A 23147-nucleotide genomic window follows, 5' to 3' on the forward strand; every position below is an offset into this window, starting at 1 on the left:
AAGCAGCCAGAGTTATGACTGAACCCTGGAGAGCAGGCAGAGCTGTAGGACACAGGAACGTAGATCTTGAAAGTAAATATTTTGCACGGAGAGGAGAAGAAAAACAAATAAATCGATTTTACGGCTTCACTTTGTTTCCAAGCTGAATTTTTAGGGCTTTTGTAGTGCGAAAGCAGTGACTCAATCATTACATTTTTCTCTCTGTCTCTGGTGTCCACCATGATGTATGACATAATTACACCTCATCCATGTCATACGGCCTGTGTATGAGAAAGAGAGATGAAAGAGTGTCTCTTACTGCCCCCTGCTGACTGGTTTCAGTCACAACCCAGACGTTGATCCTTATTTTGTTAACCGGACTCCCTCGGTTCCCTCCTTCACTAGAATGAGCCTTGCTGACAGAAACCAATAAGACATGGGACACGCATTCGCTACACGAGACTCATACAAGTGTTGAGTCCCTGGACATGCCCACTCCGCAGATACACGGCAAGGTGACTGAATTAGCGTCGATCTGAAACGGCTTAGCGTGTTCATCAGCTCTGAGCGCTCACTATTGTCGAGAATAATTATACAACAGCTTCGATTCGGTGTTAAACCTCTCATGGTCATAGAAGTGAGGTTTCCACTTTCGAAATGTCCCTGAGCTGCCATAAATCATCTGCTCAGGACATATTAACATGTGCTTAAGCTCTTTAAGAGCCATAATCTACTGCAACTCATTATTTTCAATATATTTTCTACTGGATTGATGAACACTAATAACTAAGTTAGAATCAAACATTTATAGCAGAAAGCATTTCTAAATAATCTATCAAACTGTATGCATTACTAAACAATTTTCAAGTTTTTGTTGTTGAGAAGATACGTCTGAGTAAAAGAGTGATTCGAAAATACACACTTTCTTGTACATTTTAAACAAAGAGTGCAGCAATCTGACCTTTATGACTGATATATTTATTGATAATTTGATCTCGAGTTTGTTTACATCATTTCACTCTCATTCTCTATACTGCTTTTGCTGCACAGAGTCTCGGGGGCCTGGAGCCTATTCCAAGGCGGGGTACACCCTAGACAGGCAATTGCAGGGCCCAAGCGCGCACGCACACACACACACACACATACACACACACACACACACACACTATGGGCCATTTATAAATACCAATTAGCCTACTCTGCGTGTCCTTGGACTGCGGGAGAAAACCGATGAAGCATCGGTGCATTTTTTCTTTCCACAAGGCACAAACATATTCCAGGACTCAAACTGAGAAAGCGTGGTCCTGGGAGCGTGAGGAATCGTACCACGAAGTGGTCACCCCATTAAGAGTCTCGGGGAGACTTTATGGAGGGGGTGGACTCTTCTGTCACCAATACAAGATCTCAGCCAAAACCTTGTGCAACTCTGGATGAAAAAAGTTGCACAAAGCTGTTAAAACAATGCCACAGTGAATGTGTCCTGAAATCAAAGGTTCATGTGATATAATGCAATAAAATGTGTGATGCAAAAAAGTGTGCTTTGTTTTTACCTGGTAATTCAAGTGCATGTTATAGCGTTGGTGTGCAAAGAATGCGAAAAAAATATAACAGAGTTTGATTTACAATCATTGTATGAAATATTCAGCGGATAAAAATATGAGTTGACTCATATTAGCAGAGGTGATGTGACATCGTGAAGGGATTTCTGAATCCAAACCTCACCTCTCAGATCTACAGCATTTCTGTAGCGTAAAGCCTCAGCCAGTTAAAAGTGGCAGTAACAGCATGAAAGATGTGTAAAATATGAGTGTGTGTACAACACTGACCTTCTCGATGAGCTCATAGCTCTCCTCCATTTTGAGCGCTCTGTTCTGCAGCGAGGTGCAGGCGCGATGATGGACTTCCTGCCACTGCTGGTACGACGACTCGGACACGTCTGCCACGGCAAAGCACAGTGTACGCAAACCTGGAGAAACGGCAAAAAAAAAGTACCCACGGCATTTGGTGCAGAGCAACACAGCCACACACACTCAACTTGTATTACTCACTCAGTGACTCAATAGTGTGTGTTACTCATGGCCAGAATTATTAAATTATAAAAAGCAGCAATTGGTTCTGATATTTAAGATGTTGTCACTGTTTAGATGATGAGGCTTGATATTGAATCCTCGTGGAACTTAATAAACTGTGACATCCCACTTAGCCACCAGGGGGCGAAAAAAAAACACAAACAGGTTTAACACCAGACTGAACAAGTGAAAAGAAGACTGCAATGCTGCAAACCTACAATATTAAAACTGTATTTGTGTTCCATATGATGTGTGTGTGGGGCATGCATGTGTGTGTATTCTCACCCTCTGTAGCAAACTGCTCCAGATGTTTCAGTGTAATATCCTTATACCTCGAGCTGTCTGCCAAGCGGTCGTAGATGACCGTGTCCTGTAAGAGAGAAAGTGAACAAAAGAAAAGCAGTCAGAATGTGGAAGAACATCCACGCTGCTTATTTCACAACATGGATTCAGTTCAGCAGTAAACATTTGAGCTTTACATCACAGCAGAATCAATTTTAATCTCAAGGATGTATACCTTTATTACGCGCTTTTCTATAATACAGTAAGTGTTGCACTTTATCTTCGAGAGGTGAGGTTAGCCTTAATAGCACAAGCTACAAGTTTAAATGCTCAGGATGTACCCAGGTCAGATACAATATGATATAACCTGGTTAAAGGTTTATTATACAACAGTTAGTTCCAACCAAGTAATCTAATAGAAGAGGCTTTTCATGAGTGGTGATAATAGACGGCAACAGCACTGGGATGTTTAACTACATCTATCACTTCACATCCCAGGTGTTCTAACAACAGTGACATTAACTGTCAGTCGACCATACTGAGGAGAGAGAGAGAGCGCATCTGCCTTAAACCCACATTCAAAAAGTCACAAAAGCATTTTTAGGAAGAAATCACATCTGATCTTTACAAAAAAAAGAAAAGAAAAAGGAACCATTTCTAAGTCGTTTCCTGGAATGCCTCTGAACCATCTGTGCTCTTTTATTTACGGCCACAACTAGCTTCTAACACAAGGCTGAATCCAGAATCCTTAATCGCTCACCCACCCCTATTCAAGAGCACTTGCTGTGTGGAATTGGGATTGTACATCCTACATAGCGAACTAGCTTTTCATTTAACACTATTTGGGATTCAACCCCAGAACGTTAAGTTAACGGAGCTGATACTCTAAAACTTAATGAATGGAAATGTAAAGAGAAAAACATACACTATCGCTCAAAATCCCTTTGGGGATCACTTTCTTACTCCATGGGCGTTTCTGATATTTATTTATTTCTACATTGTAAAGCAATGCTGAAGGCGTCCAAAATAAGCAATAATCTCATTTAAACAGTTGATATTGAGATGCATCTGCTCCTTATGCTCTGTAAAGCTTTATAACAGATCTAATCTGAGGTGCTGTTTGTTAATTGGTGATTTCTGAGGCTGGTGACCCTAAATGAACTTCTCCTCTGCAGCAGAGGTAAGTTTTGGTCTTGCTTTTCGAGGAAGGTCTTCATGTTTCATCATGGTGCTTGAGAGGTTTTAAAAATTCACTGTACAATACTGTTCTTTCAAGAACTGTTCCAGAATAGCTGACAGAAATAAATCTCAAAACAAAAACAAAGAAATGTGCAAGTGATCCCAAACTTCCGAGTGAGTTTAAGTGATTTACACAACTGTATTCCATCCACCACCTGTATGGTTCATTTTCAGCTCAGCTTTTGCCTACATAGTACCAATAAGAATTTAAAACTACAGTGGAACCTTGGATTACGAGCATAATTCAGTGTGGAAGTGGGCTCGTATTTCAAAACCAAATAGAATTTTCCTGTAAGAAATAATGGTAACGCAAATTATTCGTTCTACAGCCCCAAAAAATAAATACATAAAAATAATTAATACAAAAAGACACTCACAGCTCCTTTACAGTACAGCCGGATCTTTCCTGATGGAGTGCGCATGATGACCGACATCCTCTTTCTGGCACTGTGGATAAATATGAATGTGAACAGTACAATATGGTTTGATATCATTTGAATTATCAACAAAGTAAATAAAATGAATGAATCTTTCAGATATGACGGATCTAAAGAATAAAATCACGACGCACCTTGTGAACTCCAACACATGTAGTAGTTCGTATTTCTCTTCATGATCCAGCTGAAAGAGAGAAACAGAGAAAGATTTACAATATTTTGAACAAAGAAAAATATTTAGAATCTTACTCAAATTGATTATTTGGAAAGATCTTGACAGTGATTCTGAGGTGAAGAGGCGTGTGTTCAGGCGTGTCAGGTGTGTTGTGTGATAAAAATTAAAGGGAAGGTGTTCTCGACAGTGGTGAGACCAGCGATGCTCTACGGCTTAAAGATAGTGGCACTAAAGCTGGAGGTAGTAGAGCTGAAGATGTTAAGGTTCTCTTTGGGATTGAATAGGATGGATAGGATCGAGAATGAGTCCATCAGAGGGACAACCCATGTTAGATGTGTTGGAGATAAAGTCAGAGAGGCCAGATTGAGGGGGTTTGGACATGTTCAGAGGAGAGATTGTGACATCAGTAGAAGGATGCTGAAGTTGGAACCCCCAGGCAGGAGGTCTGGACGAAGACCAAAAAGAAGATTTATGGACGCAGTCAGAGAGGATATGAAGTTAGGTGGTGTGAGAGAAAAGGATGCAAAGAACATAGTAAGATGGAGGCAGATGATTCGCTCTGGCGCCCTTTGTAAGGGAACAGCTAAAAGAAAAAGAAGAGGAAGAAAAGGTCTCTAGCATGCAAAGTCTAACAGTATGTCTCCTTCCTGTTAAATGAATTCGGTGCAAATCGCACAACTCCACTATTACCTGCTGCTCAAGGCACTGATTATAAATCTTAAATAGCGATCGCAGCTTGTTACACCCACTCATCCCACCCGAGACGCCTTCCATGCGTGTAAAATATTAATCTTCTTAAAGACAGCTTCCCTGTATGTCGAGCGTCCAGACGTGCGAATGTGCTGTTACTGTAGAAATGACATCACATTAAAGCTGGCACATCTAACATTCATGTCACAGCCAGACCTCCTGTGTCAGAGCTGCTGTAGTGGAAAATCAATCCATGCCTTTAGATTTACGAGTTCGACAGCGCTGTGCTGCTGAGATTAGATATCAGAGATCTACTGGACTGAATCACAAACAATGCTCTTCTTGTCTCACTGGAGACATTATAATGTGAGGGGAAAAAAGGCATGACTGCATTATTATGACTGTTCCTTTAGTAGGACACAATAGCTCTGATGAAGTGTGTGTATGTGTGTGCACAACAAACAGAAAGTGTTGTGGGAGTCAACAGTGGAAGAGATAAGCTTTTGCTTTGGCGACGTATGGCGTACACAGAACTTACCGCCTCGATGATGACGCTGTCCGGAGTCCTGGCTGTGAAAACGAAGCCGAGATTGCGTGCTGCGCGGACGAGGGCTCCTTCGTCTGTCATGGTTAAAAAATAAATAAATAAATAAAGGAAGAAAAGGACAGCAGTCATGAGCACTGAGGGTTATTTTACACAGACGATGCTTGAAACAAGGTCATAGCGAACATTTGTACACTAGATCTGAGCTGTAACGTCATCTATAAAAATAATCAAATAAATGCTGGATGTGATGTACACTACACAGCATCGTAAACTAGTTATTATCTAATCAAATGTTCTCCGTGCTTGCGTGAATGTTTTATAGGTATCAACTTTTATGAGTATGGATTTAGACCCACTGGCCCCCAAACAATGTGTTTTTCTCATTAATTGTGTACTTTTACTTATGTGATGTGAAATCAAAGCAAAGCAAATATCAAAATAACGTAAAAGTTCTTCATAAACAAGATGCACAGGTAGTTCCCGACTTTACGAGTTACGAATTTCCACAAATACGGATGGACCACGATTCTACAAACATCCATAGATGCAAACAAATCGCAGAAGTAGCTCATGTGTATTATACAAAAAATAAGCACTGCATTGCAGCAGATACCAATATTTTACAATTATATATGACATTTTCAGTGTGTAAGTAAATGTATAATATGTCCACAGTCTGGTATATTGTACACTATGTGTGTTAGGGTATGGAAGAAGTTAGTCAGCCACACTGGTTTCCATTAACCAGTCCGGAAGCACGATGATAGAAAATGGCCGTCCTGTAAGGCTGTCCTGATGATGAATAATCCGACTTATGAACATGCTCCCGAAATGGAACTCGTTCGTAAGTTGGGGACCATCTGTACAGTGGATTGCAAAAAGTATTCAGCTCCAAAATAAGAAAACTCAACAAAAACAGGCGTCCAAAACATGATGGAGGCACCAAAAAAAAGGTCAAAATGGCATCTTTGTAAAAATTGCAGTCAATAAAAAATATTGATAAAATAAAACAAACCAAAACGTTCGGAAAATGTAAAGAACCTGGAGCTGACAAAAACATTGGCTTAACAAAGTCCGAAGGGAGTGAATACAAATAGAAGCAGAATCTGTTTTTCTGTTTCATTTTATCCTTTTTAAAATCTGCTAAAAAATTGTAGATTTTTGGGACAATTTTCTCCCTAATTTGATCATAGTCTATTCACACACATCTCTCGCAGACAAGCATTCTCTGAGACTGCATCATTTTAAACTGCTGTTCACCAAAAGTTGTGACAGAATAACACACACACGGTGGAGAGCCCTATCTGGACCTTTAGCTTGCATGAGGTCACAGATGCCCAAGATTGGCTGATGTCACTATGATTGATGAGAGAAGATGAAAGAACATCTCTCTAGACACCTGGCTGTAACATTATCTGGGAATCAAACTTGTGATGTCCAAAGGATTCTGGCAAACGTGCTTCTGTTGAACCAGAAATTAATATTTTCCTTTAAAATAGTTTATAAGAGCACACTTTCTTTCAGCTGCTCCAGTCTAGGGGTCTCCACAGCGGACCATCTGACCCGCACACAACTATAGTACAGGTTGTTACGCCGGACACCCTTCCTGACGCAATCTTCCCATTTTACCCTGGCTTGGGACCAGAGCATACTGGTTATAAAAATAAATAACATCAGGAAAATTGCCAAGTGAGTGTGACCCAAGTGAGGTCAAAGGGGGTTGAACTGTTTAGGAATTTGGAAAGCCTTTTGAAACGCACATTTGAACTGAAAGACTAACATCCATTAGCATATAAAAGTCGCTCCACACACATGGCTATATTAAATCTTCTAAAGCTGGTTTTAATCTTGGGGTAATCTTGTGGATCAATCCACAGGAGTCCACCTGTCCTTATCAAGTAAGAATATAACGCCTCAAGATTAAATTATACTTTATTATAACAATTATTTCAACTTAATACTGCCAATACTTAATAGGATTTGGAAAACAACACGAAATGACACTCTTCTCTGAACAGGAGCTCAATACTGATGTCTGGGAGAGATGCAGATCATGTGTGTCTGCTCAATCTCAGAGGCGAAATTACAACAGCATTCAGAAAACAAACTCATTAACACAAGCCAAGAATGAACACAGTTCACTCCATACAGTACTTCACTTTCTGTTAAAAGTACTAAATCCTTACTGACTACAGCCTATGGAGGAAGACTAAACTAATAATCTGATCATGGATGCCAAGTCAGAGGATGGCTCAGTGGCGTAGTGGTTAGCACAGTCGCTTTGCACCTCCGGATTCCAGGTTAGATTTTCCGCCTCGATGTGCCTGGAGTTGGTGTGCATAGAGTATGCATGTTCTCCCTGTGCTCGGTGGGTTTCGTCCTACAGCTCCGGTTTTCTCCCACAGTCCAAAGACATGCAGGTTAGGCTAAATTACATTTAACTGAGCCCTAAGATTATAATATTGACGTAATGTTTTTTCATTCTTGTCTATAAAATAAAATTCTTTGCTTTGATGGAAATTCTTTACTTTGTGTATCCTGTAAGTTTAGATGTCATTAATACACTGCCTGGTCCAAAAAAATTACTGGAACTGGGTTCGGAACCCTTCAACACATCCTTTTTTTTATTATTATTAAAATAACCATGAATGAACATCACAAACACTTGAAGTTGCATGGCAGGAAATTCAACAGATAAACCATAGCCATGTTTAATAGTGAAAGTAAAACGTTTTTTATACAGTACGAGTTCTCACCAGTGGGATGAGAACTCACATGATTGGACTAAACAGCTGTATGGCTGTAAGAAAACCACTTGTTAGTAAGACAAAACAAACAGAAGGTTTAAATTAGCTGTTTCTGGGTATTGTTCCTAACACAGTGCTTGGTATCTTTTTAAATGATTAAGGGCACAATATAGGGATTTAGTTTTTCCTTGCTGCTGTTTATTATGCAGCCCTTACTGAAGATCACAGTCATTACAGATGGACTGACAGACCTGGAGAGGCAGCTTGGTAGGCGATGGTGTCGTCAGTGCGCTCAGGGACGGCTGTGTGACAGATTGCCATCATTGTCATAAAATCCTTGATCACAGCAGCGGTGGGCTGGAGGAGGAAAAACACAGACTGTGGGGACTGCAAGTAAACAAATACACTGGACGTATCAGATCTAACACATTAGAGCTCAATTCACTGGAATCACCAACACCTGCTCCTGATCTTACAGGAAACCGGTTCTGGACAAAATGATGACATAAAAACAATGGAGTCACATGAGCTACTTAAAGTCGAGATAAGACATGTTGACATGTCCAACCACACACAGTGTTACAGCAGAGATAAACTCGGCTTACTTCTTTACTACACTTATAAACCAAAAGAAAGATGTCAATCAGAACATCTGTTATGCAGGTTGTCTATTCTGGGTTCTAGGAAATGTAATCTAGGAATCTTTTATCCTCTGTGTGTGTGGTTCTGTTTACTCTTTGATGTATAAATGTGTGAGAGTACAAAGCGGATAGAGAGAATGCATGTCAAAGAAGGGCTAAGAAAGAGAGAGACAGAGACACACATACACACAACTCTACTGAGAGGGCTACTATTGCATTTTTTGGGGAGGTTAAATAACAGGAAATAAATATCCCTGTATAATGAGTTGCGTTGGAAATGCACATCAGTGGGTCCTCACATACATTACACACAGCGTCCATCAGTGATTGACACTTACAAATCCTGTAACCTAAAAAAGGGTCCTAGAGGGACTTTAACCACAGCAGCACTTTCTTTTTTAAACTGTAGACAATATCAGGGCCAGAATCAGTTTAAACCAGTGAGATAACAGGAGTAATCTTATACTCAAAACACTCGAGGCCACACCCACATTTAATTCAGTGCTTGTTTTTTTTTTCCTTCCCACTTCACACGCGTACCAAATCATTTTGAGCCCCAAATTAGTTTTTCAATTTTAGACGAGGGGTGTTCAAGTCAAACCAGGACTTTTGTTTAAACAGAATAACAGAACATTTTTATGATGGCAAAGCTCCCTCTATTTCTTTATATACTGTAATCCGCTGCTACTGTACACTAACGCACTTAATCTCAGTGTTTCACTAGTGCTTGGATACCATCAAGGTAGAAAATTCTCTCAGCACGCCAGAGTCATGATTATACCGCCTGCTTCACACCTCCACTCATGGTACAAACATGTGCTAATGGATTGTAGTCAGGTCAGGACTGTGCAGGGGGGAATGTGGCAATCACTCCCAGCCGAGTAACGTGCAAGTGGTGTTGGTAAATGACAGTGTAAACAGTTTCCACAGCCAGATGTTTCTCTTGTTTCTCTTATACGTCGATTTTCAAGGATCTGGTGTTGTGTTTGCTGAATGTTCACGGGAGCGACTGCAGACTGACCTTCTTTAAAACATTTGCACAATTCAATTGTTTTACTGCCGCTAAAAGTCTCATCACTGTATGTTTTTTTTTTTTTTACACCTCGGTGATAAAACCGAAATTTTATCACAAGTCCCAGTTTGAGTTTAATAGCCCTTGTACTATAGTGTGGTTTGAAGGTAATTTTTCTAAACAATTGGAATAAAAACCCTATAGACTATAGGATGAAGTGAAGGCTCATCTACATACTGAAGATAAAGATTCAGCAAAAGATCCATATACTAAAGATTTCAGCAAAAAATACTGAGTATTTCTGAGTTGTAGTGGCATTTACAACGTGATGTACTGTATGTCAGATGGCATGTAAAAGCATCTCAAGTGTAAACCACATCTCTTTCCCTACTGCTGTTAGAAATGAAAACAGGAAGTCTATAGATTACTGACCATTCACTGGGTTTGCAGTCAGCCTGACCGATGAAGATGCCAAACTGACATTTGTGTGTGTGAGGGGAAAAAAAGCTCAAAAGTGAAAGTCCCCTCACTAAACTACAGTATAAACTAATTACACATTACACTTATAATTTATTTAAGATCCATGGCGATCCTTTCCATCCGTGGCCCATCTATTCCCATAAACATGATTAAACCTGCCTAATTCTCCTGGACACAGTGACACCATTTTGAAACTAATCACACCAGCAGCTCACTATCTCTCAGTACACGCTTTTTTTCCCCACCTGGCACGGCTTCACTTCCTCTTTCTCTTCCCCTGCTTGTGTACTCATTTCATTTTATCTCCAATTTGCTTCCATTTTCTGTGTGTGTGACTGGCAGCAGGTATGAGGAGGTACGAGTGATGGGAGATCCTGACTTGCTTAAAACTCCAGCTTACTGAGCACGGCAAAGCAGACACGGAGCCTTTACGGTACTTACATGATTGCTTTGGAGATTTTCCAGCAAACTGGGGTCATTAAATCCAGCTTCCTCCATCGAGTGAGAGCTATGACTGCAGAGAGAGAGAGAGAGAGAGAGAGAGAGAGAGAGAGAGAGAGAGAGATTATTAAAAACAGAGAGGAAAAGATGACAAAAACTAGAGCTATGATTCCAGACTAGACTATCTATTGTCTGCAAATACCTTAGCCATTATGCATAGACTTTAGGAGCAACACAAAGAAGACATTATGAAAATTAAAGCTAAAGCTTTATCATAGTTGCACAGCCAGCAGTCTCGGCTTAATCACTCCGCTAACAATCACGATCCGTAATCCAGTAACGACACAGGCTCGAGTGAATTAGAAAGAGACGTCATTTATTGTTTGTGATCCAGATCATTTGTATGTGATTAGTTTCCGATACAAAGTGTCCCAACATGGCCATTTTCACCTACAACCACGTTTACACCCTGCTGCAGTCTTAGAAGCACCATCGGTCTTTATGTCAGTGATGTATTGTATAGCTCGCGGATTATTTGTAGTCCGATACTGAACAAGACTGTGTTAAAGGGTCATCCAGGCTGCCTATACAGTACAACACTGAGACCTTTAATTCCGACAAGGCCCTAAAATTCCTTCTGTACTATTCAGCAACAATTATACGTACACAAAATGACCTTTACTCCCGAAAATCATCTCTGGATACCCTCGAACAAATAATACTGAAGCGCACATTTCCTTGTTCCTTGTCCAAGCTACAAAAATAAACACTTTTAACAAAAGACTGAATCCCAAATCCCACTCTAACCCCTGATCAAGGCCACTACTTGGAGTGCGGAACAAGGGATTGGACAGCCTACAAAATGCAGACGAGAGTCCGAGTTTATAGATGTAAAGTGCAGTTAGACCGGTGTATTATCCTGCCCGGTGCATAAAGCACTCGGAGGAGATGCGTTAAGTGGTTTCAGATGTGTTAGTGTCTTCTGGTATTTTCCTTTGCCTGTGTTGACTGACGAAACGGCTTGGGACTTACAGTATACTGCATGTCTCTTGTTCCGGCAAATAAACCAGAGATTGTGTCTCTCATGATCGGCAAGCTAGTATTAAAAAAAAAAAACGGGATAAATGCACTGAAACACTGCCTATGATTTATTACTGATCATGTCTCTAGTTCACCATGTAATGTTGTACAAACTGTTATATAAGACGACTTTGATGTCCACTTTAGCACATAGATTAATCTTAAATACAGCTGCTATAAAGTAAGCGATTACAGGAATTATTACAGGAAACTGTGGGACATGCTGTTATAGAAAAAAAATCAAATAAAAATCTATAGCTACACTATAAAATCATGGATTAGCATCTTGTAAAAGTAAACTGTACCCTTTTCCTGTTTTTCTCACTTGGATAATTTGGTATAAACAGCTCTGACATTATTAATCCTTTTCAGACATGAGACCAGGAAAGAATCTGTGTTTGTGTTACCAAATGAGACACAAAGACTAATATACGTATCCAATCCCTTCTGAATCTCTTTTGTAAGATCCGTGTGTGATATTCTGACTCAAGTCCACATACCCCAGACTGGATAGAGCGCTGACGTTATTATCTGACCCGTAGAGTGATTCAGTAAGCTGCGCCGTGCCGCCCGACCTGCTGATCGCGCTATTGATGAGCTGCAGCCAAGCAACCGTCTCCATGGAAACAGACCCTGTTGCTGATGTGTTTTCAGACTTTTATAGCCTCAAATCTGCTCATAGTCACAAGCTCGGATGCAATCTGCCATACAGCTGCACTAATGCGTGTACATGCTCGCACACACACATCCTTCAAACCCAAAATGTCTGAATGTGTAGCTAACGGTGCACGGTGTCTGTGAAATGATAAAAGAGGATGATGCAAAGAGCTGGAAAAGGCGTGATGCTCCTTCATGTCCCCTGAGATGCTCTCTCTCTCTCACTCACTCACACCCTTCATCATGTTCCTGTGCTACACATTACCCCAGACGCGAATGAGTGAGAATTCTGCCCTCCGTCTCCGCAGCACAGCTGTGAGCCAAGGGAATTCTCTCACGCTCTTACACGCACTTCTGTTTCTTTAGACGAACCCGCACATTCTTCCCATAAAGATGCCTGTTAGTATGTTTCCTTTTCTACATCATAGCAAAAGCAAATCAGGCTTAAGTGGTAAAGGAATAAAACCACTGACTAGCGAGTGCTTCATCTTACAAGCACTACGAGAATCAATCTCGTCCTCTGAATCTTGTCTCACTGTCCTAGTAACACAAAGAACCATACAGCACAAAACATGTACGTTCAAATTTAAGAAACAGCATGCACTGCACAAATCCGATCCTCATGCACAAACCAAGCAGTAAGAAAGGAGCTGATGTACAGTAGCAGACAGGTGTAAAGGGAGGGGTAGGTGCAGCAGTGTAACGTAAGATGTATTGCCATAAGTATTACTCGGTAAGGGATGTTCGGTTTTCATGCGTGTTGTGATCAGAGTGTATACAGTCCAGCTTTAACTTTCTCTATTCATTCAGGTGATACATATTAAAAAAAAACAGGCTGCACATCGCCGAGGACCTTTAGCAAAAGATCCACGTGGAAAACTGGACCCCAGGTTTTGTAAGCAAATTCGAGGCAGCTAACTCAAATGAGTGATGTACATTTTCTTTCTCAAACTGTGTACACTGGACACTTTTTTTTTTTTATATATATACACACTTTTGTCGTCCATCTAACCATCACATTTGGCCTCTGTCTCAAAAGTTACAGTTACAATATCTACCTACAATGGTACCTTGAAGTAATTGGAAAATATTAGGCAAAGTGAACTATTTTTTATTGTATTCGAAGCAGAAACAAATAGGTAAGAGTAAGGATCTGAGTGACTGACAAGGACCAAATTGTGATGTCTAGACTATTGTGTCAGGAAAACTCCTAATTGATGCACATGGAAAGTCCGATGCAGTAAAAGAGCTACTGTAGCTCAAACTGATATGTAATATTAAGACCTACTCAGTATTAGCCGGTTTGTCAGTTTACAAAGAAGTTTTAAAGTTTCGATATTCATGTGCAGATGTGCCACAGATTTTACTGTACGTTCTCCCTCAGACGCCTTAAAACCTGGCAGTAGAATTCGTTATTGACAGTCTGGGGACGGATTCTCTATACACAAAGACGTTCATGTTGAACCTGCCTCGCCTTTTTTTGGTCGTAGAGATAATGGGCTCTTCCATTGCTTCGTCTCAGAGTTCTACCCATACACCCATGTTTCGTCATTGGTAATGATCCTGGACATAAGGGACGAGTCATTCACGGCATGCCGACTGAGTTCTTGTCAGACTTTGGCGTGATGTTTCCTCTGCTCCTCGGTCAGCAGCCTGGGGACAAACTTGGCAGCATCACGGCGCATGTTCAAATCACGTGAGAATTGCCTGACGCACAGACAATGGCAGCGATGTTGTGGATCGTTCTCGAAGATCATCAAGCACAAGTTGGTTTTCTACATTTTTAGGTGTGGAGCTTGTTGAAGATTTTCCTGATCTCTAGTCGTCTTCCAGTGAAGTTCTTCTGCTCTTGAAGTGCAAACACCTTGAATAACTTATTGCAGCATGGCCGTAAACTTGCTGAATCATGTCAAACATCTGTGTCAGATTTGCCCAGTTTCATGCAGAATTTCAGATTCGCACATTCTTTTAACCTGCTGTCCATGATGGTCAGATCAGCACCAGTTGCAGAGCTCCTGATGTACACAGGACAATATGTTTTGGCACACTGACATGTCAGATCGGTGTTCGCTGTGACTGGTGCTGCCATCTGTACGCAGGTTACAAAACTAGTCTCGAAACTTTTCGATACCACCTCGTATATACAGTACATCTCATTTAACGGTAAAAAGTTTTACTTTGTTTATTACTGATTACGTGAGCAGCCCAGTTGGTGTCATGTCACTCCCTACACAGGAAAGGAACTTAGGAAATAATATCTCAAAAAGATTATTGATGCTGTGACATTTCATATCATGAAAATTCAATATCACTCCTTTACAAAGAGTTGTTTACTGAATTGTGCAAAAATTTGTAAGGGTGCTATCACTTTACAGTGCCATCTTTAAAAGAAGTTATTATTATGCATCCCAGTGTACATTTTTTAGTGCCTTTTCTTGTGCATTACTTGTGTTTTCAAAAAATTATGCCTAATTTGACACTATTTATAATTTTGAACAAGTTCATATGTTTACAATTCATAATAATAAAAAAAAAAAAAAGAAATGCAAGTCTTATGTAATTCCATGTCACTTTACCGAACCATGATGTTTGCAAACCGTTACACCCCTTTAGCGCAGACACGTACAGACATTCCCTCTCCTTGAGACCCATTCTCTAGTTTTAAGAGAGCTTGCACCAAAAAAGTGAACTCTAAACGCTTTCTACTTATGTTGACTTGGATCTTTCAGTCTAAACACAGAATTTAGCATTTGAGATAGCGGAAATGAGATATAGGTAAGACAGATCTTGTGTCCTGATTATAATAATGTGTTCGCTATCAAACGACTAAATTAAGGTTCAGATATAAGAAATTGAACCCTTACTAATAACACGCTTGTAGCTCTTTGTTCTTATCCTGTAATGACTTGAGATGACTCCAGGGTAAACCAAGACGAACTCCAGGGCTAAAGCAAAAAAAAAAAGACCTAGAAAAAGGCCTGTGGAAAGGACAGACATGGGCTCGGCACTCGTGTTCACATAAAACAAAAACACAAGACAAACAACCCGGACTTCTTCTACATCACATTTGATTTGACGTCATGCCACTGCAAACGACTGAACAAGCGCATTGGAGCATTCTACTGCAATTCCAACAAAACAAAAGGCAAGAACACACGACAGCAGAACAGGGTCACGCAACACGCAGTTTACCATTCGTCCTCCGCAAAACTACCGTCCTCCGTTTCAGACCTGTGACTGGTGGGTGAAGGAGAGAACAGTTGGAAAAAAGAAGGAAAAAAAACAAACACTTCAGACAAATCAGGATGTTAGGATTTTATTCTACTGGAAGACTGTTGAGTAAATCTTTTGTTATACAGGAGGTAAAGCAAAGAGGCAGGAAATTCTGGAAATTGAGCCACATAAAGTAAACAATTTTTTTTCATCTGGGGAAAAAAAGTTAGGCTCACATGCTAGTGTTTTTTTTTTTTCCCGGGAAACAAAAAACAAAATATAATTCACTAATGGTGAATGGAATGGCTTTTTCCAAAACATAATTTTTTTTCTTTCCTAATATCGTGTGGATACAGGTTAAGCTTTTTCCAAACCTTTGAAAAATATGACTTAGTGATTCTGACTTGCTGGTGCTAAACTGAAACTTCTCCTCGATTGAGATTTTCACCCAAAATTAAAAATGTAGATTTCAGACCCAATAGTCTAAAAAAAACAAACAAACAAAAAAAAACAGTGAGAAGAAACATATTTAAGAGTACACGACACAATCATGCGGATGTACTACAGTTCTACTCCTTTCAGTAATGAACAGGCAAGGGCTTCCCTGAGACATCCACACACACACACCGGATCCACACACACACACCGGATCCACACACACACACCGGATCCACACACACACACGCACACACACGCACACACACGCACACACACGCACACACACGCACACACACGCACACACACGCACACACACACACACACACACACACACACACACTGCTGCTCATGCGTAGGAGCACCGACTGACCTCAAGCACGCACAAGCACATTGGCCACCCCCCTTCACCCAGCGAGTCCCGTTGCTGTGCCGCTGCTGAGTTTCGAACTTCGTGATCCACCGAAAGACTTAAAAGCCCTGCACGCCAAACGTCATCATACTGTATTAATTAACACTACTATCAACATTAGCACCCATGGGAAACGGCTTCATTAGTTACTGTTGTATATAATTAGCCATGCATGAGAACCAGTGTGTGTCTGGGGGTGTAGGGGTTTAACTCATCACTTGTTCTGGTGGTCTCGGTGCGGTTAAACATGCATCCTGACGAGGGCACGGCACAACATGAGATCAAGGGATATGTAGGAGAACGATCTTATGCTGTAACGTTTAAGCGCCTTTGTTAATATTCACTTTTATTAAGCAGCACCGGCCTTAAGACTCTCTAGACTTGTGTAATCCTACAGTAGGTGTATATCTGATCAACGCTTAATTTATTATTATTATTATTTTTTTTAAAAATCATTAAAAGCACTGTTATTCTGTGACCACATGTCCGGGCTACTGAAGTCAAATCCCACAATCCAGGCTGAACCAGAGACATTTTAAACATTTAAGTTAGACTTGCAACAGCTTAAATGTGTAAAGTGACAATAACGTACATAAAGAACAAGTTAAGACTGAGGGAAGTCGGTTATGTTACAGAGAAAAAAAAAGTATTCTGCGTTTTTGTGTGGCAATTTGAGGACTGCCACAGTGACACTAAAATAATTAGCGCAGAATCCTGTGTGGTGCAGGCAAATTATTAGCAAAATAAGTTTATTTAAAATTGTAACAAAATTCTAGAATCGCAATACAGATTGAAAAAACAAATTTTTCCTTTAATAAATAAAATCACTTGTATACTCGAGTTATGTTCAGTGGCGGCTCGGAGGACTAAGGCACCGAGTTACTGATCGGAAGGTTGCCGGTTCGATCCCTGGTGATTCCCACCGCCTTTAATTAAGATGCCCATATTCATGTCAGCTCTAACACACTTCCTCTAATTAACCAGCCCTTGTGTTGTTTATCTCCAGGAAGCCAGACAAAAATCTAGGCCATTCTTTATTCCTTCCTCTCACACACACACACACACACACACACACACACACACACACACACACACTCTTCTTAGTAATAACAAGTAAGATAATGTGCTCAAGAAATGTAGAAAACATACCTACTATTATCCTCCTAGCAGTGTTCATCACGAAGGGGGTATAAACAGGGCGGGGGGGCGAAGCTAAAGAGTTGCGGGGGAATTTTAAAAGCAGCCTTGCGAATGTGAAATTGATTAAAAAAGAGGAAGGATCAATATTTATGATATTTATGAGGAAGAAGGACTGATCCTTCCACTTATATATTACCAGACTGTTCAGGCTATAAATAGGCACATTTAAGATTAAGCTGTAAGGAGAAGAGACAGGAGAAAAAAAGAAAAGAAAAAAGTAAGCAAACTCACATTGACACACACACACACACACGCGCATATAGTCAAATACTGAAAAGGGCATGGACGAAGCTGTCAGAGCTGAGTAATTCTCCACGTCTGAAAGGTCAGAACTGAGAAAATAAAGTGTGAATGCTGAGTGACAGCAGACAGCTAACGTCCAACAAGCATGCACACACACACAACACACACACACACACACACACACACACACACACACACACACACACAGTGATTCTGCTAAATCTAGTGCAATCTTTGTCAGGCAAATAAAATATAGCTATAAACCGAGTGGCTCATGTACTCAGTGTGTGTGTGTGTGTGTGCTGGATGCTGCACGGGTACAGAGTGTGTTAGTCGGAATATACCGTACATATTAATTTGCAGCAGATATTTTTAGACCGTCAAGCTTACCCTTAACTAACTCCTCGTTGTGAATGAGCGCTTACGACAGCAGAAAAAAGCATATTTGGTACTTAAATCGGACAAACAATGCGGTCCTTGTGATCAACCTATAATAAGTTCATCCGCGAGACAAATCAAGTGAAAAGCAAAGAAACACCACCAGCAACGGTACGACCCGAGCTCTCATCTGTCTCGTGCTGTGTGCTGATGAACGTTTTCCCACTTACTCAGAGACACACACACTGCGCCGCTGTCACATACACACACTCGCTCGACGCTTGCCCAGCTGGCGATGTCACCCCTCACGATATTTATTCCCCTCACGCGGCAATACAACGGTGTCTAATGCAGCACATCTTCCACCAGTATCTAAAAATAGATCAGAACAGCAGAAGCTGCTCTCGCTTTTTACAAAGAGAAAATAAAACCCACAGCTAAACAAAGCCTTATAAGCCAGCGTGGGTGTTATTTATAGCGTATTGTACACTCTGTGCAGCAGGAAGGAAGAACAAGACTGCCGTGAGCACGCTTTACTGAGAGGGAAATATATTTGGCGCAACCTGTATCCACAGTATGTACGTAGTGTGTACAGGTGTGTGTGTGTGAGAGGAGAAAGCAGGACTCCTCACCCATAGGCCACTCCGGCGATGGTGCACTTCTTGAACTGCATCACATTGCATGTCAGTGTACCAGTTTTGTCAGAAAAGATGTACTTCACCTGTGGATAAAGCAGAGAGGATAATTAAGATGATTGTTAAAAAAAATAGCAATAACTGGATTCTTATTTGGTTTTAAGGTGCGTGCATGTGTGTGTGTGTGTGTGTGTGTGTGCGCTCATGCTACTCATGCATTACCTGTCCCAGCTCTTCATTCAGGTTGGAGGTTCGAGCCATAGCTGGAGTGTTGGTCACTTCATACAGCATGTCAGTGTCCTAAAATCCATCAGTTAACAGAATGAGTCTCACACTGGACTCTTTTTCCTTTTTTCCAGATGGCAAGCTATACACTTTATAATAAATATTGTATGTGCCATGTACAGTATATGAACATCTCTCAATAATTCAAGGATCAAAACGGTGACAGGACAGTAAATAAAGTATATTCAAGGATTATATGCTGGAGCTGCTCAGGTCACTGACCTGCACTTGAACCACCACAGATGTTAAACCTAAATCTTCCTGTCTAATTTGTGTTCGCCAGCAAACTGACAAAAAAATGCTTTCTTGTGCTGATATCCGGCACAACAGCACGGCCTCGAGTGCGGTGCTGCTTTTAAACAGCAGTTCCACAAAAAGGTTTGTCATCAACAGATTATAATTTGTTTGTATGCTGAACCAGTTATTTTGCTCTGCCCGCTCGCATCCTTGGTGGAACTACCAACTTGTGACTGAAAGAGGAGCTGGAGGAGCTGGAGACCGACAGCTTGTGGGGAAAACTAGTTTTAAATTGTTTCCGGGAACATTTATCCAAAAACTGAGAAAAACAAACAACGGAGATGGTGGACAGTTTCTTGAAAGTTTCTCTTTATATGTCCACTTATTCCACTTTAGAATATCAGCCAAGTTAACTTCCTAGTTCTGGCGTTAAATCTTAAATTGTGTTTATGGTAAGCCTGGGTTGCTAGGGTGTGGAATCACACCAAGCAGTGCCCGTGATCAGGGCCTAGAGAGGGATTTGGGATTCAGCCACATGTTAGAAGCGTGAATTAGGTGCAAATAAACCAACACAGAGGCAATTATTCAGTAAACCAGTGTTGTTTAAAATGACAAAGTTATCAGATGTGTTTTCTCACTGAAAGAACTTCGGTTACTGGTTTTATATGTGACTTTTGGCTGCGGCTCTCTCCTCAATAGTGACCTACTTTCACCCATACTCACGACTGAGACTTAGTGGAATTAACAGATACAGTATTCGAACACCTGTGAGGAGGAGGAGGGATACATATAATTAAACATCCAAGTGCTGTTGCTGTTCAACATCCCCACTTGTAGAATGCCTCTCGATCAGTCAGATCACTCAGTCGGAGCTACTTGTATTATAACAAAATCGCACTACGCATTGCTGAACTCCACCACCGAGACAGCACTACAAGCACATGAAGTACACCAGCTGAGACGGTTTCAGTGTTCTGGGAAATTCTAAAAACAAACACACACCGCTCTGTGTGCCTTGGCCCAAATCCGATTTTGTCAACCATAAATGGGCTTTTTGATAACGTTCCACTTTTAGTTTCACTCTGTGGCTTTTTTGGAACAGCCCTCGAGACTGGGAAGTGTGTGGCTCAGACAAGAATTAACAAGCTCTCTGTTCCTTAGTATTGCATAACTGTATTAAATAAATAATATTTATTTGTCTGATTGCCTTCTGGTTTACCAGCCCACAATGTGTCCCAGTTCTCATTATTATTATTATTATTATTATTATTATTTTTAAAGAGCGCATACAATATACGAACGTCATTACTCTTAAAAGGCAGCTTGCACCTAAAATACCGGGATATCCGATTTGCACCTTATAAAGAGAAATCTAAATCAGGATTTTATATTTTAATGCCATGTAAATGAGTTACTATTAATAAATATTAAAATAAGCAACATCATTTACACTGTCTGGCCAAGAATTATGTCACTGTTTCGAAAAGGGCAAATTAATGGCCGGCATCAAGCAAAGAAAAAAATCTAAGTTGAAATGACTGGAGTTGGGTTGAAACCTTTCCAACACATCGATCATCCATAGTGGCCACTGTACAAGCCTCTGGAGGCAGTGTTATGATCTGAGGTAGCTTCAGTTGGTGAAGCCGGCTGATGACCTGAATGATTAATTTATGATATCTACAAAGCGTAGTTCTGGGAGCATAAGAATCAGTCATTCTCACGCGCAAACTGGCCACCATATTGTGTGCTGTAACCAAAGCCGAAGTGACTTTCTTGGCCAGGCACTGTACAGTATGCGAATGACAGTTATTCAGTACTGTCATTGCTGCTGACCAATCAGATTTGTAAATTAACAGTGATGCGGTATAACAGGTCTTAATACTCATGACCAATGTGTACTTGCAATTAATACCGCCCTTGTATTTAGTTACTGCTACAGCAACCTTCTATTTAATTCTGGTCAGTTGATGAACAATGGTGTGTACAGTATATACAGTATATAGTTAAGAACCTTCTTTGGATAATTACTGCAGTGATTAATATGGTTGAGGAGGTATCTAGTTATTTAACCCTAAATGACGCAGCGAGTAGCTTGTCCTTACTTAAACATCTACAGTATGTCAGAAGACATATCCTGTGGTCATGTCAGAGATGTTACTACTGTATGTTTCAAGAAAGGGGATTGCTGAAACTAATAAAATTGGGTTTAAGAACTGCAAAACACATTGTGAAAACCTGAAAGAATCGTAGTGAACCATTATCTTCGAGGAAGAAATGTGGTTGGAAAAAAAATCCTGAATGAATGTGAGGGGAGATAACTTTTAGTGAAATCAAACAAAGTACTCACAGTGAAAGTGAGAGCGTTTCAGCAATAGAAAGGGAACTCAAGGGATTAGGACTAAACATCTGTGTAGTCTTAAGTAAACCACTTATCAGTGAGGGTAATCAGATAAAAATGCTTCAATGTTCTAAGGAGCATAAAGATTAAAGAACTGAGCGATGAAAAAACTCTGTTCCAGAGTGATGTGTGCATCATTTCATCTGCCTCTTTTCAAACCATTCGCACTCATCATGCCTAGTGCCCCGTACAAGTCTGTGGGGGCACAGTGGTATGATCTGGGGTAGCTTCGGATGGTCGGAAGGTTCAGCAAAGTTATGTTTTGACCAGGATTTGACATTAATGAATGTTTTCTTCCCTAATAGCATGGGCACATTCCAAGATGCCACGGTCAGGATCCGTCGGGCTCAAATTGTGAAAGAGCTATTCAGGCATCATGACTACCAAAGAGTCCAGACCTTGAACCCATTAAGAATCTCTGTGATGTGCTGGAGAAGTGTTTACACAGCGGTCCAACTCTCCCGTCATCAGTACAAGATCTTGGAGAGAAATGAATGCGACTCTGGACGGAAATAAATATTGTGATTTTGCATAAGCTGAACAAAATGATGCCACAGTGATAATCAAAGCAAAAGATGGTACAATGACAAATTAGAGTGTGTGCAACCTTTTTTTTTTTTTTTTTTTTTGCCTGGCGGTGTATACAGTATATAAACATGCCAACAGCACTCCCAGGGTACTTTTATGCTGCCTAGTCTTTAAATCTTCTGAGGAAGTGTCAGGCACTTGAATGGAAGATCATTCTTATCTTATATAAGGTCAGTGTCATCAAGCCTGCTGAGCTGAGGATTTAAGGCATGCATTCGTCCTGTACAGTCCTGAGTGTACAGAATCTTTCACATCATTGGACTGGGAGTGAGCCAGGTGTTCAGCTCACAATGAATGACCTCACGCTTTTTAACAAAAAAAGCATGAATTAAAATTGTACTTTGCCATATACTCACCCAGTTAATAAAGTAGGCCTGGATAAACTTGATCACCTCCAGTGTCACCAGCAGACTAATTGGTATCAAGTTGTTGAAGAGGATGATGAAGGTGAGGAAGTTCAGACCAAAGTTCGCTGCACCGCCATCTGACACAGTCCGAAGAGGAAGAATAAGAAACCGAAAAAGGTGCAGAGAGGAAAGAAGGGTAGTACAAAGAGACAAAGTCAGTTTAAACAGACAGGAAATGTGCATAGAAGGGGGAAAAAAAGAAGAAATCAACAATGCCAGAAGCTCACTCTCATCTAATGG

The 23147-nt window shown here is 40.6% G+C and overlaps 1 protein-coding gene across 3 annotated transcripts in view; it reads right to left on the reverse strand.

Annotated features, from left to right (window-relative positions):
• Positions 1–23147, reverse strand: part of atp8a1 (ATPase phospholipid transporting 8A1) — a 140153-nt gene that overhangs the window by 61483 nt on the left and 55523 nt on the right. For 2 of the 3 annotated variants that reach the window (XM_053505565.1, XM_053505566.1), the window contains exons 12-22: positions 22857–22984; positions 19215–19292; positions 18990–19078; positions 15669–15713; positions 10740–10812; positions 8417–8522; positions 5410–5492; positions 4141–4190; positions 3947–4016; positions 2334–2418; positions 1806–1945 (exon numbers count right to left, since the gene is read on the reverse strand). In XM_053505565.1, coding sequence (XP_053361540.1) covers positions 1806–1945; positions 2334–2418; positions 3947–4016; positions 4141–4190; positions 5410–5492; positions 8417–8522; positions 10740–10812; positions 15669–15713; positions 18990–19078; positions 19215–19292; positions 22857–22984 — 947 coding nt within the window. The remainder of the gene's footprint in view (positions 1–1805; positions 1946–2333; positions 2419–3946; positions 4017–4140; positions 4191–5409; positions 5493–8416; positions 8523–10739; positions 10813–15668; positions 15714–18989; positions 19079–19214; positions 19293–22856; positions 22985–23147) is intronic. The other variant, XM_053505567.1, reaches the window with a different exon arrangement.

This window comes from Clarias gariepinus, chromosome 10 (assembly GCF_024256425.1).
Source record: "Clarias gariepinus isolate MV-2021 ecotype Netherlands chromosome 10, CGAR_prim_01v2, whole genome shotgun sequence".
NCBI lineage: Eukaryota > Metazoa > Chordata > Actinopteri > Siluriformes > Clariidae > Clarias > Clarias gariepinus.